The sequence below is a fragment of the Schistocerca gregaria genome, chromosome 4 (genome assembly GCF_023897955.1).
Source record: "Schistocerca gregaria isolate iqSchGreg1 chromosome 4, iqSchGreg1.2, whole genome shotgun sequence".
Lineage (NCBI taxonomy): Eukaryota > Metazoa > Arthropoda > Insecta > Orthoptera > Acrididae > Schistocerca > Schistocerca gregaria.
Genome location: NC_064923.1, coordinates 497,997,019 through 498,014,624, shown reverse-complemented (window position 1 = coordinate 498,014,624; position 17,606 = coordinate 497,997,019). Strand labels below are relative to the sequence as shown.

The following is a 17,606-nucleotide window of genomic DNA, read 5'->3' as shown; positions in this document are numbered from 1 at the left end:
CTCCAACATCTCTTTGGTGTAGCTAACTTTAGACATGGCAATAAAAGAGTGTGATCTTACAGCAACAGCTAGGATTGAAAAAAAATCTTAAAAAATGGCTGTCAAGACCAAACTAACCACAAATCCTTTTTGCAAGTCTGCTCTGAAGACGTCTTAGTCACAGCTTGGGAAAAAATCACAGTAAATATTAGCTCTGTTAATAATGTAATAATCTGTCCTCTGATAATGTCAACTCTGATGGAATCAATTGTCAATGTGCAATAACAGTGATTGTCACTATGTGAAAGGATACAAAACTTAATAGAAGATGTGTGTGTTTTCAATAATTTGTGTAAGAAGGTAGCTCTCACCACATCTTAAATAGGTCAGATAAATTTAATGTAACAACTATCATGTTCTGTAACTTAGGTACAAATTTATTTGAGTGTTTGAGAAGAGTTTAAAGAAGACTCTGATCCATAAAAGTATTACAGCTTCCACACAGACGACTCAGCATTAAACAGACTGAAAGCCCAGTATAGGTCAGAAAAGTGATGAATGTTAAATGACAAATACACTACTGGCCATTAAAATTGCTACACCACGAAGGTGACATGCTACATACGCGAAATGTAACAGACAGGAAGTAGATGCTGTGATATGCAAATGATTAGCTTTTCAGAGCATTCACACAAGGTTGGCACTGATGGCGACACCTACAACGTGCTGACATGAGGAAAGTTTCCAACTGATTTATCATACACAAACAGAAGTTGATCGGCGTTTCCTGGTGAAACGTTGTTGTGATGACTCGTGTAAGGAGGAGAAATGCGTACCGTCACGTTTCCGACTTTGATAAAGGTCGGATTGTAGCCCATCGCAATTGCGGTTTATCATATCGCGACATTGCTGCTCATGTTGGTCGAGATCCAATGACTGTTAGCAGAATATGGAATCGGTGGGTTCAGGAGGGTAATACAGAACACCATGCTGGATCCCAATGGCCTCGTATCACTAGCAGTCGAGATGACAGGCATCTGATCCGCATGGCTGTAACGGATCGTGGAGCCATGTCTCGATCCCTGAATCAACAGATGGGGATGTTTGCAAGACAACAACCATCTGCACGAACAGTTCTTCAGTGTTTGCAGCAGCATGGACTATCAGCTCGGAGACCGTGGCTGTGGTTACCCTTGACACTGCATCACAGAAAGGAGTGCCTGCGATGGTGTACTCGTGACAAACCTGGGTGCACGAATGGCAAAACGCTTCTCTCTCTCTCTCTCTCTCTCTCTCTCTCTCTCTCTCTCTCTCTCTCTCTCTCTCTCTCTCTCTCTCGGATGAATCCAGCTTCTGTTTAAAGAATCATGATGGTCACATCCGTGTTTGGCAACATCGTGGTGAACGCACATTGGAAGCATGTATTCATCATCGCTGTACTGGCGTATCACCTGTCGTTACTTTATGGGGTGCCATTTGTTACACGTCTCGGTCACCTCTTGTTCATGGCACTTTGAACAGTTGACGTTACATTTCAGATGTCACGACCCCTAGTTCTACCCTTCATTCGATCCCTGCAAAACCCAACATTTTAACAGGATAATGCACAGTCGCATGTTGCAGGTCCTTTACAGGCCTTTCTGGATACAGAAAATGTTAGACTGCTGCCCTGGCCAGCACATTCTTCAGATCTCTCACCAATTGAAAATGTCTGGTCAATGGTGGCAGGGCAACTGGCTCATCACAATATGCCAGTCATTTCTCTTGATGAACTGTGGTATCGTGTTGTAGCTGCATGGGTAGCTGTACCTGTACCTGTACACGCCTTCCAAGCTCTGTTTGAATCAATGCCCAGGCATAGGAAGGCCGTTATTACAGCCAGAGGTGGTTGTTTTGGGTACTGCTGTATCAGGATCTATGCACCCAAATTGGGTAAAAATGTAATCGCATGTAAGTTCTAGTATAATATATTTGCCCAGGGAATACCCATTTATCATCTGCATTTCTTTTTGGTGTAGCAATTTTAATGGCCAGTAGTGTATTTTGATTTTGAAAGGACAGTGCACACAGTATTAAACAGCTATTGCAGCAATGTCCTATTGAGAGATTGCTCCCAGGGATGTAAGAATCTAGTTTTTTATGATTTTTAAAATGTATGTATAGTTATGCTGACGAGTAATACAGGCATCAGTTATATGCATCACTCAGTTGAGATGACTCTAGACACAATCCATGGATCCAGTACAAGCATTGTCACATACTGTGTGAAAATTGCAGCTGAATTAACTCTCAAAAATAATATACTGCAAATCATATTAATATTATACTGCTTTCAGTGTCTTCATCTGATCCTAATTGTTGTCAATTTAAATTTTAATCATATGAAAGATAGATCATGTTACTTCCATGATATTGTGGAAACCATTATGAAGGCAGATAGGTTCTTGATATTTGAAACTGTTGGACCCAGTGGCTCCTGCTTCTGGCAGAAGAATTGAAGGTGGAAGGAAGAGGAGCGAAGGAAAAGCACTAGAGAGGTTCACGGAAAGCCTCCAAATCGCGCCCGGTGCAGTCCCTAACAATTAGTCTTCCTTTCTGTCTCATCTTGCCCGGTAAGTCTCCACTGACCCAGGGTTCTGGGTGACTTTCCTGAACTTCACCCCTTCCCTAAACCTCTCCACTCCTTTTCTTTCACCCCCTCTTCATTCCCCTTCAACTCTTCTGCCAGAAGAAATAGCCACTGACTCCGAAAGCTGGTAAATGTTAAATTCTTTGTGTGTGTGTGTGTGTGTGTGTGTGTGTGTGTGTGTGTGTGTGTGTGTGTGTGTGTGTGTGTGTTTGTTTGTTTTCCCCTACTACTGCTGCTGATGCTGCTGCTTGTTGAGTAATTTTTTATCTATACACTTACATTATATTATTGATAATTGAATAGATAAAATCTGAAATAAGACTGAAAAAGTAATGCAGTAATATCACCTTTCACATGTATTAATAGGATGCTGGTTTAGTGCACTCTTTGACTAAATATTAATTGCACCGATTGCACTAACAGTTAAACATCTAGAGTTTGCACTTGGATGCATTTCTACTACACGCGGTATATCATCTTTCATTCAGCTGGCCCCTTCTGCCTGTGAAGGGGATCAAAGCAGAGACTAAAGTCTCTCTTTGCTTCCAAATCATAATGTCGCTCATGCTGGAACTTACTGTCCTCTTCAACCTGTTCACACTACTATTACCAGCTCTTCTCACTCCACTAGGACCCAAACTTTGATCTCTGTACTCTGCAAAGCTCTAGGACTCTGATTCCCTGGATCCCAAGTGACTTCCAGAAATTTGGCATTTAGCCTTGTATTGCACCTAAAGATAAAATACTTAGAGTATAAAGAAGTGGAGGACACTGAAGGCTAGAACCAAGTGCTGCAAATGTAAGATACTGTAATCACATTCAGAACGACAGTGGTTCAGATCCCTGTCTGGCTGGCAAGATCTAACTCTGTTCTGGTTTCCTTAAATCACTCGTAGCAAATGTTGAGATGGTTCCATAGGAAGGTGTGTGGGCTATTACTTTCTCCAATCAGAACCTTTGCTCAATTTCTGGCAGTGGGATCTTAGATCCCAACTTCCTTCTTTCTTAAGGCTAGAACACTGTACATTCTAGATAGAATTTCAGGCACTACCGAAAGTGTACAGCAGTTGGTGTGGTACAGGTTCAGTTAACTTCATTTGTAGGGAATGGAGAAAGCCTCAAATTTAAGCAGCTTGACAAGAACATAGTGAAAGTGGTAAAGACTTCTTGTCTGTTAACATGTTCCTGTCATTATTACAGATCCACACACATGACAGGAAAAATGCTTGTGGATGACTAAGCACTGGAATCTGTCTTATGAAAGAGCTTGAATTTAAGCTTGCCCATTATATAAGTCATTAGGCTGCAATTTGTGCAAAGTACAGTTCTTGAAATGGCAAATGTGCTTTGGGGGATATCATTTGTTCCATGTTGTTTACATGAACATTGTGCCAGAGAGACCCATTGACATGGAATGTAGATGTATATGGCAAGATGATAGCCCTACTTTGTTTGTAAAGGAAATAGGCAGGTATCTAATATTATGAGAGTTCACATCTAAATCACATTTACATGATTGAGAAATCTTTCATTCCTTAAAGATTGTTGTTTGTATACCAAGACAGCAGCAATTCAGGGGTGTGGTGCCAGATTTGTAATCACAGATCAGCTAATATGATAGTGAAGTGAGGTCTCGCATATCTGACACAAGAATCTGTACTGCGACAGATCCATTCTTTTCGTGGATATCTTTTGTGCTGGTTTAGACAACAAATATTTGAGGTGCAGTGTAAAGTCTGCTGTCTCCATTAAAATTGTACATTGTTTAAGAAATATAAGAACAAGGGAGATTTTGACATGTGTGTAGGCTTACAAACGCTGAATTGTAACATTGTGGTAGTGTTGTTATACTCTGTGCACAATCTGTCATTCTGATGCATGTGTTTGCTTTCTCTTAAATAATTTCTTGTTGCCATTCTCACAGTTAATTGCTTTTGTTTCCTCTGGTATTAATTTTCTGGTAGGTAGTTGCTCCTTCATGTTCATTGATGGAGACAGTGGTACTACCTGTAAACCAGTAAAAATTAAATACTGGTTTCTCTGAGCCGTTATTCATATTCTCTGTGAATTTAGAGCTTCCATCTATCTAAAACAAGGATTTTAAACTTTAAATTCTGTTGAGCCTTTCAGCAATAAGATGAACATTATGGTTAAAAGCCTGATCTGTCGGCTTATTAGACAATGAATAACCTATAGAAGGAAACTACCAGAGCCTCTTAGACATCCAAGGAATTACTCGTTATGTGCTCAGGGATTATCTTTATGACTAATTGTTTTGTTAATTGACTACCTGCAGTCTTTATGTGAAAAAGGTAGAGCATGGAAAAAAGTTAACTTCATCATAAAAGATAGTGCTGAAAGTAGGTTGTCGGAAATGGAGGAAGAAAGATCCACTAAGTGCACAGGCCTCCGTTAGGAGAGAAATGATGTGGAAAGAGCAACCTCTGCCTTCCTGATACTTAAGTATTGTTAGATCATTAATTAAGTATAATCCAGAGATTTTGCAACAGTCAGCCAGAAGTTAAAAAAGAACAACTTAGACTGCCCACTATGAGAGGAAGTGACAGTTTTTCAACTTGTATTGTCAGATGGTGATAACAATGAACACAATTGTTTTTCCTCAGGTATCACATCAGGTACAACTCTGATGCCTGAACTGAATTAGTACTGATAAATGGAACAACAGTAACATACCAACTAATAACCACCTAACAAGTTTCCAGTTATTGCCAGTCCAGAGACAGTTATGCTCATATTTCGGGAAGACCTGTGATCAAGCCACATTTTCTAAAGAGTGTGTCAGTGAAAACTGTTCTGATGGTACATTCTAGGAACGATATTCCTTCCACCAATGCAAACAAAAATGTCCCAAAAGAGTCCAAGTTGACTTTTCAACACAGTGCTTCCATTGACCAGACAATATTAATTTGTAGGTCTTCCATAAAAACAGATTTAAATTTGTCATATTTCCATCTCATATCATCCCTCTCAATTTTTTTTCCTCATTCCCTAACACACTCCTCCATAGATGCACACACTTGGTGACCAATTATTTCCCGTATGATATTGCAGTGTAGCAACTGCAACTGTTACTAACACATTCAGATGAATTCACAATTGCAAATAATGACTACCATCATCTGTAGAATACCGATACTGGGCATGCGACTTTGAAGCACGTCTGATCTGTACGGGATACACACAGTGTGTGTGTGTGTGTGTGTGTGTGTGTGTGTGTGTGTGTGTGTGTGTCTACAGGTCGTAGACATGTGGTTCATGACATGTGGAAGTTTGGGTCTGGTCGTGAGTTGTGCACTGATAGCCAAATGGTAAGGTGACCGCTCATAAGTGGGAAATCTGGGCTCTAGCCGTGGTCTGGCAAAAATTTTTGTTAGTGTCATTTCATTCTACAGCTTATGGTACTCTTGGAAGTGTGGTATGAGTGTTATGATAAATGTTGCAGGAAACTTGTGTTGAAAAAGTACAATTTTATTTTTTAATAAATTGTCAGCTTGACAGGAACACTTGGTGCTTTACTGGGGCCTTATTGGAACTGGTATGTTCATACTTTACTTGAGCCTGTGAACCAGCTTTCTCAGCTAGGTGCAAAGCGGCTTAAATGTGGCAAGAAAGAGAAACATAATGCTTCTGAGGTTTTTTCACATTCAGTTTCACCTCTGTCAGCGTTTCATGTGCTAAAAACAAAAACATCCAATGACAGAGGAGATTAAGTCCTGAATAATTGTATTTGTAGATATTTACCATTATACTAGTAAAGAGCAGCAGTGAACACATTTCCTTTTACAAAACAGTTCATTGCAGTCAGATAGTAACATAAAATGTTAAATTGCTAAGCTGGCAAGTCATTTTCAATAACCTGTGGTTGTTCCTTGGCCTAAGGTGCAGGGAATCAGCATTGGTACAAAACTCTCAAACTTCATGGGCTACTGAAAATGACTTCAGTTGAAACCGATTTAGATGTCAGAATTTGAACATGTGCACAGTAGGTCATCCAGTCAGAATACTACAGAAATATATGGTTGGGCACAGTCCCATCCAGCTTGGTGTAAGCATCATGTGGGCACATTGTTTGCAACACATTAAACAGAATATTGCTGTAGAGAGAATGAGCTGATACAGTAATAAGAAATCACAGGTATCAGACAGACAGGTAGGTAATTAAACTGAAGTTGTTCTCTTAGGGTATTTACTGTTTGTTGTCATCTCTCTTTTATAGTAAGTTATCAGTATTAGTTAAGATTCTTCTCATAGCGTAATGCGTAGTTAATGTCCAGCTCTACTGAACAGATTTTAGACAAACTGACATTTCAGAATCCTCCACAGCTATGCTACTACTTAAAGTTGAAGTTTGTATGCATAGTGCTGTTACTTTATTGTATCGTAGTCAACCCAAAGTTTTGCTCACCATGTATTCAGCATAAAGCCATTGCCATGCAGTTATATTAGGAGTATTGCAGATTTCTATCGCAGCTTAGGGGAACTACTTGCAGTCAGAATGTGTTAACAGGTGTAAGTCAATCTGTGCTCCAAATGAAGTGAAAAATCTTTGACCATCAGATTCTAATGATGATATTAAATCGTTTAGTGTGTGTTCATTACCTATTACACAATAGGTTAAGTATACTGCTAAGTGTCAGCAAATGTACCATAACTTGATCAATTAATCAATCAATAATGCCACCTATACTCCTAAATTTAGAACAACTAGTTATTACTGTACTTTGGATGTGTGATATTGTAGTTTGTAAATAGCAGCCTATTGAAGACAATTTCACTTCCAAAAGTGGACTCCTACCTTCTCCTCCTGGGTGGTAGCTCTATCACTGTGATGCAAGTTCTTCATTTATTTTTATTTATCTCTTGTTCTGGTGATCCATGTTCTGGCACTATCACAGGATATGGAACGTGTCAGTTTTACAAGCTTTTGGCCAGAATTTATGGTAATACATAAAACAAAACAAAAACAGTAAACAGTAACTTAGGTCCCACTACAAAAAATACATTTTAGAGATAGATAAAGATTACAAAATAATAAGTGTTAGAGAGAAATAAATATTGCAAAATATATGTTTACAATAAAAATATTCAGTATTACAAATACAAATTTGGGCATAAATTTGCGATTTACAATATAAGAAATGTTAAGCACTGTAGTTCAGGAACTCTTCTATTGTATAAAATGATCCTTGCAATATGAACTGCCTTAAGGTTTTTTTTAAACAGAGCATCATCTACCAAACGCTTAATTCTTGGCGGGAGGGCATTAAAAATCTTCCAGCCACTGAAACGGACTCCTTTCTGCGCCATACTTTGATTTGGCTGTTCATAGTGGATATCATGTTTCCTTCTAGTGTTGTGGCTGTGATATGCACTATTCAGCTTAGATGGATTTTTCTTTCCTTATGAAGCACATAAATGAGAATATATATTGCGCAGTGGATGTAAGTATTTCAAACTTCTTAAAAAGATTCCTGCATGTGGCTCTAGGATGGACTCCACACATGGTCCGTTTGGCTCTTTTTTGTACACACAGTACTTTTTTAGCCAGTGGCTGATTTCCCCTAAATATGATTCCAAATGCCATAATTGCATGAAGGTAACCATAATACGCTGACTTCATGGTTTCCATATTTCTACAAGAAGAAACAATGCACAATGTGTATGTTGCTGAACTTAGTCTTTTGCATAGACCCACGATGTGGTTTGACCAATTCAGTTTGCTATCAATATGCAAGCCTAGGTATTTTGAGGAATCTACCCTGGTTATTGTCTGCTCACCTATTTTTACTACTATTTCCTCATCTTTGGAAGTTTTGTGGAACTGAATGTAGTTTGTTTTACAGTAATTTAAAGAAAGACCATTAACGTTGAACCATTTCACCGTTTCATTTAAAACCTTATTTGCTGTTACCTCAAGTTTATCTACTGAATTATCAATAAGTAGTGTAGTGTCATCTGCGAAAATGGTGAATCTACAATATTCTGTAGAGAGAGGGAGATCATTTATAAATATAATAAAAAATGGGGGCCAAGAACTGAGCCCTGCGGCACTCCACATGTGATGGTACCCCATTCTGAAGATACTGGGACACCATCTTGACTATCTACTACAACTTTTTGTTTCCTGTTTGACAGATATGAGTCAAGCCTTTTCCCTGCTGCACCACTTATACCGAAATGTGCAGCTTTTTGTAAAAGAATTCGGTGATTTACACAGTCGAATGCTTTTGTTAGGTCACAAAATATGCCAATCACTTTCAGTTTTTTGTTGATAGATTCAAAGAGTTTGCCAGTAAATGCAAATATTGCAACTTCTGTTGACAAATCTTTCTGAAATCCAAACTGACTTTTGCTGAAGTTATTGTGTTCACTGAGATGCTCTGTTTAAAAATCTTCCGTCTTATCCCCCTTCTTATACAGGAAAGGAGTTTACTTATGTGGCTGGAGCAGTATTTTAATAATTTGGTAGACATGTTGTCAATTCCAGCAGAGTTTTTACTCTTTGGGGATTTAATAACTCTTTCAATTTCTTGAACAGTGACTGTTTTTACCTTCATGTGATGTACTGAACCAGGTACTCTAGCTTTCAAAAGATTCATGGCTTGCTTCATGGACCCTTGTAAACCTATTTTTTTCTGTTACTGTTAAAAAAATTGTTGTTGACACTGCAACAGTTTTTGGATTGCTAACAAGATATCCCTCACTTTTGATTTGGATATTTTCACTACAAACTGCATTTTTCAATAGGTGTCAAGGATTTATGACAATAGCTGTGTACAAAAAAATTTAGAGTTTTGAAAAAAGATCCTGTCTGTGGAGCAAAGTGGTTTCTGTGTATGATAAAATTATTTTTATTTCTTGTAGACACAATAACAGAAAATGTTTTTAATTTGTATAGTTTTGGTTTTACCTTGGCTATCTGGAAACTACTAGTTTTAGGCAGCACAGTCATACTAAATATTAAGGGCTCAAATGAGATTTGCACACTGTATAAAGATAAGCATATAACAGACTTAATTCACTTGTAAATAGTTATTTCTAATTCAACACAGTTTTATGGAATATGCTGATAAATGTACTCTGTAATTCTATTCACTGAGCTGAGGGTGGGGCTAGCCAACATTTTATCCAGTGAAATAATTCAGAAACAGGCAAAGCAACCTTAAATGCCAATGATTCTATGCCAACAGCTAACATCGTTTCGCATAGTGTGCTTCGGTGAGATTTTTGCTAAATTCGCCATAAAGATGAGCAGTATCCTGATCTGGTCAAATTTTCAGACACACTCTGGTTGACACAGTATTTTTTTAACTCCATCAGAGATCTGTTTTGCATTCAGCACATGCCTTTGGCCTACATGCATAGTCAACAGTTGCTGACGACTTGGATTGATATTCTGTGTTCTAACGAAGTTTGTCAGGCTCATCCCACTAAAAGAACACTATTCTTTCAATTTTCAGTACCCCGTGTCAAAGAGGTAAAAATCATATGGCATTAACTGTTTGTGGATAGTGTTGCACTTCATTGATTATATATATGGGAAATACCAATATTTTGTAGAAATAACAATTTTCATACGTCAGTATTACAAAGTTGATAAAATGATGTCTGTGTATTTCTCCAAAATATTAGGCTGTCTGTGCTTTTATGGGTACTGAATGTGAGTGATAATTATTTAACACATGCTGTCAAACTTAATGAAATGAATATTCATTAAGTATTTCAAATATTGCTATGTGACCAAAAGTATCCAGACACTCATATGTAATACAGAATTGATCACTGTATCATGAGAGCAGACTTGCCGTTATAGTTTTAGGTGGGGAATATTGTCTTGTTTGTAGAGAAGCAGTAAATGTGGAATGGGTCTGACAGCAGAGATCAGAGACTTCGAATGTTGACTTGTCATTGGATGTGTAGAAGTAATAAATCTGTCAGGAACCTTCCAACCATTATAAAGCTCTAGAATGAAATTTTCACTCTACATCGGAGTGTGCGCTGATATGAAACTTCCTGGCAGATTAAAATTGTGTGCCAGACCGAGACTCGAACTCGGGACCTTTGCCTCATTTTTCATTCTGGAAACATCCCCCAGGCTGTGGCTAAGCCATGTCTCCGCAGTATCCTTTCTTTCAGGAGTGCTAGTTCTGCAAGGTTCGCAGGAGAGCTTCTGTAAAGTTTGGAAGGTAGGAGACGAGGTACTGGCAGAATTAAGGCTATGAGGACAGGGCGTGAGTCGTGCTTTGGGTGGCTCAGTCAGTAGAGCACTTTGCCCGCGGAAGGCAAAGGTCCCGAGTTAGAGTCTCGGTCCGGCACACAGTTTTAATCTGCCAGGAAGTTTCATGATAAAGCTGTCCAAGTCTACTGTTAGTAATATGATTGCAGAGACACGAAGGAACAACACAGTTAGGCCCAGACAGGCATCCGTAATGTGCTGATGACAGGGACCATCAAGCAATGCAGAAAGTCTGTGTGTGTGTGTGTGTGTGTGTGTGTGTGTGTGTGTGTGTGTGTGGCAATTAATCTCAACTTCCAAAGTGCCACCAGCTAGTACAGTGACTGTGTGTAAGGAGTTAAAAAGAATGGGATACAGTGGTCAAGCAGCTCTTCACAAGCTGCACATTTCTGTAGTCAGTGCATAGCAACATTTGAAGTAATGTTAGTAGTGACTTCACTTGACAGTGGATGACCAAAAATGAATGATTTAGAGTGATGAATTGTTGTGCTGTACCTTGCAGCAGTGTGATGGTGAGGATTTAGTAACCTGCTCAAGTGTGTTGTGCCAACAGTGAAGTATGAGGCAAGTGGTGTTTGGTATGGGGGTGTTTTTTTATGTTAGGGTGTGTTTCCTTCATTGTGCTTTAAAAAGTGCTATATGTTGAAGGATATCAACACACTTGACAGTGTTGTGTACTGTGAACAGTAAGGGAACAGTTCAGAGTTGATGGTTGATGGTAATAGAGATGATGATGCACCCTTTGGTTAAGCAGGCTCTGAGGTAATGGTTTGAGGGCACTTCCAATTCTGAAATGGAGCGAGAACCCCACTCTGAACCCCATGGAACACCACTGGTATAAGTTAGAATGTTAACTTTACTCCAGACCCTAGTGCCGAACATTACAACTCGCTTTAGTTCTGGCTCTTGAGGAAGAATGCACTGCAGTTCCTCCAATTATTCAGATGGCTCATTGAAAAAATCCCCAGCAGAGTTCTAGCAGTCATAAAGGTGAAAGGTTGACACATGCTATATTAATTTCCACTAATAGGTATACAGATACTTTTGATCAGATAGTGTACATGGTGAGCACTTATTATTTTTGTATGAATTCTCCTTGATTTCTTGGCAGGCTAGGTATTACACATATACAGTAATACTATTCCCATCCATCTTTGCCAATGCCTCTTCTTGTGTGCCCCGGCTTCCTGAGATCTTTCGGTGAAGAGACATTCCATAGTGGTGCAATGAAATTATACAACAGTTAATACTATCATTGTCTTTTTATTGGTATTTATGGAAAAGAAAAGAAATACACCCATAATCTCATGCACCATCAAACTTTGTGTAGCATTTTATGTGTGTAATGGACTTCTGTTTCGTAAACCATTTCAGTGAATTCATTACAGCGTTGCTTGGCAACGTAATCAACATCATCATACATGTCTCTATTAAAACTGATCCTCAGTACTTTAAATAACCTTTTGTTTAGTTTTTGTCCAAATCAGCACTTGGTTCAAAATTTCTGTATAAAGTTACTCCACACTTTACATCACATCATCAGCTGATTAGCTTATGTCAGACTCAGTGACTAATCAACTGAAAGGCAAAAATTCAAGCTTACCACACTACAAGGTTCTGTATAAACAGTCAACTTCAGACAAGTAGGAGACTAACCAAATCAATTATATGAAGTGATGTGTAGCGATACAAGGAGTAGCAAATTTGTTGTAAAAATCAGTATATTACTTTATAGGCGGTACTTTTAGTACATGTATTGCATTCATATCAAGCAAGTGTCAATTTGTGACATCATCGTCCACACACACATCAATTGTGACCTAAATCCGTTTTGGCAAATTAATAGTTTCTCTCAGGCGATAAAACTTGATTGATTATGAAATCTAAACTCTCTAAGTCCATTCTGAATGGAAATATGAAAATTGTTATTTCTACAAAATATTGGTATTTCCCATATATATAATCAATGAAGTGCAACACTATCCACAAACAGTTAATGCCGTATGATTTTTACCTCTTTGACACGGGGTACTGAAAATTGAAAGTATAGTGTTCTTTTAGTGGGATGAGCCTTACAAACTTAGTTAGAACACAGAATATCAATCCAAGTTGTCGGCAACTGTTGACTATGCATGTAGGCCAAAGGCATGTGCTGAATGCAAAACAGATCTCTGATGGAGTTAAAAAATACTGTGTCAACCAGTGTGTGTCTGAAAATTTGACCAGAGCAGGATACTGCTCATCATTATGGTGAATTTAGCAAAAATCTCACCGAAGCACACTATGCGAAATGATGTTAGCTGTTGGCATAGAATCGTTGGCATTTAAGGTTGCTTTGCCTGTTTCTGAATTATTTCACTGGATAAAAAGTTGGCTAGCCCCACCCTCACAGCTCAGTGAATAGAATTACTGAGTACATTTATCAGCATATTCCATAAAAATGCAGTTTGTAGTGAAAATATCCAAATCAAGTCTCAAAAGTAAGGCTTAGATGGTGTTCGTTACCTCATGATGGACCAGCAACTACTTGGCTTGCCACAGATTGTGATAAATACCATTGTTGAGTCAGTGCACTACCTTAATTAATGGAAAAAGTTAACATTAGCACTGTATGCCATTATACTCTGAATTTCCAATAGTCAATGTATTATTTATGATGTATGCCATTGATCTGAAATAGTTTTTTTTTTTATTTTATTTTATTATTTTTTTTCCCCTGTAGAAGTGTTGCACAAAGCACATTTCTTGCCATTGCTACTTCTGACTTACTCCTTTGATCAGCATACTTATTTATGTTGAGAATGTTGAAAAATTGCTGTCATTACTCTCCAGGTACTTATCTTGGCAGTGACAGTTTAGAGTGCACCGTTAGACTGCGTGACAGGACACATCCATTTGCAGGACTCAAAGGTTGTGCTTAGCTAGGAGAGGAAAGCTGTCCATTTGAAGCGTTATCGGTGCTGTTACTTGTACCTATTGAAGAGTACTAAAATATGTCATTGTTTGGTGATATTTGACTACATAGCACACTGATGTTATGGTAGATGGTTTGTGAACTTTCTGTCCACAATAATGTATTGTATACCAATTTATATAAATAAATTGTGCAAATACCAGTACTACAGATTAGATTTAGTTCTGCTGAAACTTGTACATTTACTTGTCTAATCGTATTCCTTGTTGAAGTGGGCTACATTAGAATAACCAAGTACCTCTTTTCGCAGTCAAAGTTACCGAACAGGACAGAGCATGGATTTACCAGCAAGAATGGCCTGTTCTGTTTATTCCTTGGTCACTCCCAGATGGAATTGTTTGGTGTTTGGCTCAGATTTGTTCTTCATATATCTAAAATTGTGTTTGCCAAAAGGAAACTATAGGAAATGTGCAAACATACTTTGTTCTTGATTGAATTATTGTAATTTTAATTTGTGGAAATGAAGTTGAATTTATTTTACAAGCTTCTATTCGTCCTTCATCAATAAATGATATTTACTGATACTTACAAATGGTGTAGTTAACAGTGAAATGTAGGTATAAAGCTTTATTGTTCTCATTAATTGTAAACAGCCAGTCATAAATCTTGTAGGAATATTGAGAGCTTGTGTGTAATGAAGAGTGAGTTCGTAATACCCACTCCAGTTAAATCTGTTGTTTGATTTAGGAGCTCGTCTCCCTCTCCCTCCCCTCCCTCTGATCAACTGTGTGTGCTGGTTAAAAAGAAGATTGTTCCTTAGGTACTAAAATTTTCTGCAGCATTACTTTTTATTGAAATATCTCCTCATTATTGAGCTGGCTGTTACCTGTTCTGGATGAAAGTCAGTTGTACGTTCAAAACTAAAATGCCAATTTTATTGCATCTTAAAATTATTGAACTAAACAGAAAATTTGTTGTCAAATAGCAAGTGTGTGTTTCTACAGCCACATTGAGGTTTTTATTGCCATAGCCATTGTTTTAAACTATCTTTCTTTACGTGATCTCTGGAACATCTTACAGGTCGAATTGATGTTGAAGAACTGATCAAAGCATTTAAAGAATTGGGTGTCGAGATAGAGGCAAAAGAAGCCACCAAATTATTACAAAGGTATTAATTTGTTAAAAATGCTTAATTTCTTTCCCACAGTCTTAATTCTGATCTGTGCTTAATTTTACAGTATATTGCACGTTCATTCTCTCTCTCTCTCTCTCTCTCTCTCTCTCTCTCTCTCTCTCTCTCTCTCTCTCTCTCTCTCTCTCTCGATTTCCCCCCCCCCCTTTCCCCACTTTTTCTCCCTCTCATGGCTGAACGTATTGTTCTTCTTAGTCTTTCTTTTCTATCCACTTGAATTATGTAACTTTGGTCTTATTAAGAACTTATGCATGATGCCGAGATTAATATTAAGCTCTATGTAAAGTACTGAACCGTAAGATACAAAAATCTTCTTGCATGCATAATTGACACTAATTAAAGAAAAAATGAATGGAATGGTTAGTTCTTAGTGCAGAAAGATTGAGTAATGTAATTTCCGTTGATACTTGAAGTTAATGACTTCATGGGGAATACTGGCTTCGCAAAATTAATAAAAGGTTATTACCAATATATCTTATGTAATAATAATTATTATAATATGAAACCTATAAATGCTTGTTATAATCTTAGTTAGCAGAATAAGACAAGACAGTAATTACATTTTGGACCTTGCATGGAAACACATCTCTTGTTGACAATTTTTCTGGTGTAAAATAACATTTGATAGCTCTAATCAATTTGTTAAAAAGCCAAAAACTTCAAAATATTTGCAGGACTGTAGAGATAGATGTTAATTAGACTTCATATACCTGCAATAGTCCTGGAAAGGTGCTCCTTATCAGTTGCCAGTTGCTTGTATGTAGTCAGCTTACTATTGAAATAGAACCAGTGATTTGTTCTGTTGACATAATAAAGATATAGTGTCACATGCACCAAAGAAATAATGGCATATGGGATGTGCATCTACATTGTACTCTTTGATATGAAACCTGGCCACTGTCTGGCTGCCACAGAGACTCAGTCTTTCACAAAAGTGGCTGATAAAAGTGGGTGCCACTCAGCAGGCCATCTGTACAGTCCAGAACGACTGTAGGCTGCGGTAATTTTTGCATGTGATTTGATTCTTTGTGCATCTTGCTTCTTTTATAAGATTTACATAGTATATGGCATGTTAAACATTGCTCACATTGCAGTTAAATTGTGTACTGGTATGAAAAATATACGTAAGATCAGTTTGAAAGCAATGTCTCTTGTATTTAGCTTCAATTTGAACTGTGCTAATTTCAATAATTCTGCAGATAATTGCATAACAAATACTGCTATCATATATGCAACTTAAATGATAGTCATTACATAGGTTTCATATGTTACATTTAGTTGAGTAAATAACTCACTGCAATCCTACTTCCACTGTTCAGAAATATAGTGACCATTAGTTATTTTAATTAAAAGGTGCTCCACTCTTATTTACATAATACTATAAACTGGCTTACAGTGACCAATGTTAAAATAAAGTAATTTGTCATCACTTATCAGCAGTTTATGGATAGTCTCTGCAAATTCTAGAACAGTCTGCCCATCTGTGCCATTTCATTCCACCTCAATAATTTCCGTATGAATATTGTGGTAACCCAGAAGTGGCACTTGTATGAATCAAATAGGGACCAAATTAACAACTCTCTGCACTGACTTTGGGGGACAGCATAGAAAAGAAACACCATGCTCAGCTTCACAGATAGTGCCAATAACAGCATTCTTAAGAATATGTAACTATCAAAAGATGCATTGTCTACTAGTAATGCCTGCAGTACAACCAGTGGAGATGCTCCAAAAATGTGAATAGCATCTGATGAACGAGATTTTTCTGGGTTTAGCACACTTGACAGAAAAACGAAAAAAAGTGACAGTTATTAATTTATGATGATTAATTTGTAGTCAGCACATCTGAGTGTCGTTAGTAATTATGCTCCTGACGAGTGGTTGTCGAACTGCAGCCCAAATCAAGTGTTCGTGGTTCCCATGGTTTGCAGCCATGTTTTATAACATGCATCTAAAAACTAACAGCTGAATCCAAAAGCGTCAAATAACGTTAACAGCTTTACAAGAGTGTAATTCTCCAGCTCAGTAACAGAAATACTTATAGAAACAGTAATATTTTGTGATGTGCTTAATGTTAATTGATGTTGCTGAATTTTGCTATCAGCTAAGTAACTTAGGATGCTTAAATCAGGGAAAGAGGGGTAAGTGGTGTGGGCACTGTGGGTTTAGTGGATGTAAGAGGGGAATGTTGTATTGTCACAACTGTTAGATTGCTGAGGTTGGCAGAAATCTGAAACAGAACTTCCAAAGTGTTGCTGAATTTTTAACATCTCCTGATGTCATAACATACATCCTATCATACTGCCCCTTCTTCTTGTCTGTGTTCTTCAAATGTTTCTCATTCCTAATCTTATGTCCACCTAATTCAAAGCATTCTTCTGTAGCATCACTTCTCAAGCACTTCAGTTCCCGTTGTTATGGTTTTTCCAGTGTCTGTGATAAAGGACCTTACAGTGCTGTGCTCTTAGAAATTTCTTTGTCAAATTAGCCTATGTTTGATGGCAGTAGATTCCTATTGGTCAGGAATGCCATTACTGTGTATGCTAGTCTGCTTTTTATGTCATTCTTGCTCCATCCACCATGGGATTATTTTGCTTCCAAAGTAGCAGAATGCCTTAGCTTTGTCCACTTCATG

At 37.8% G+C, this 17,606-nt stretch overlaps 1 protein-coding gene across 1 annotated transcript in view; it reads left to right on the top strand.

Annotated features, from left to right (window-relative positions):
• LOC126267409 (calcium-binding mitochondrial carrier protein SCaMC-2) overlaps positions 1-17,606 on the top strand; it is a 211,145-nt gene that overhangs the window by 34,591 nt on the left and 158,948 nt on the right. Inside the window, exon 3 of the mRNA XM_049972638.1 lies at positions 14,860-14,947. Coding sequence (XP_049828595.1) covers positions 14,860-14,947 — 88 coding nt within the window. The remainder of the gene's footprint in view (positions 1-14,859; positions 14,948-17,606) is intronic.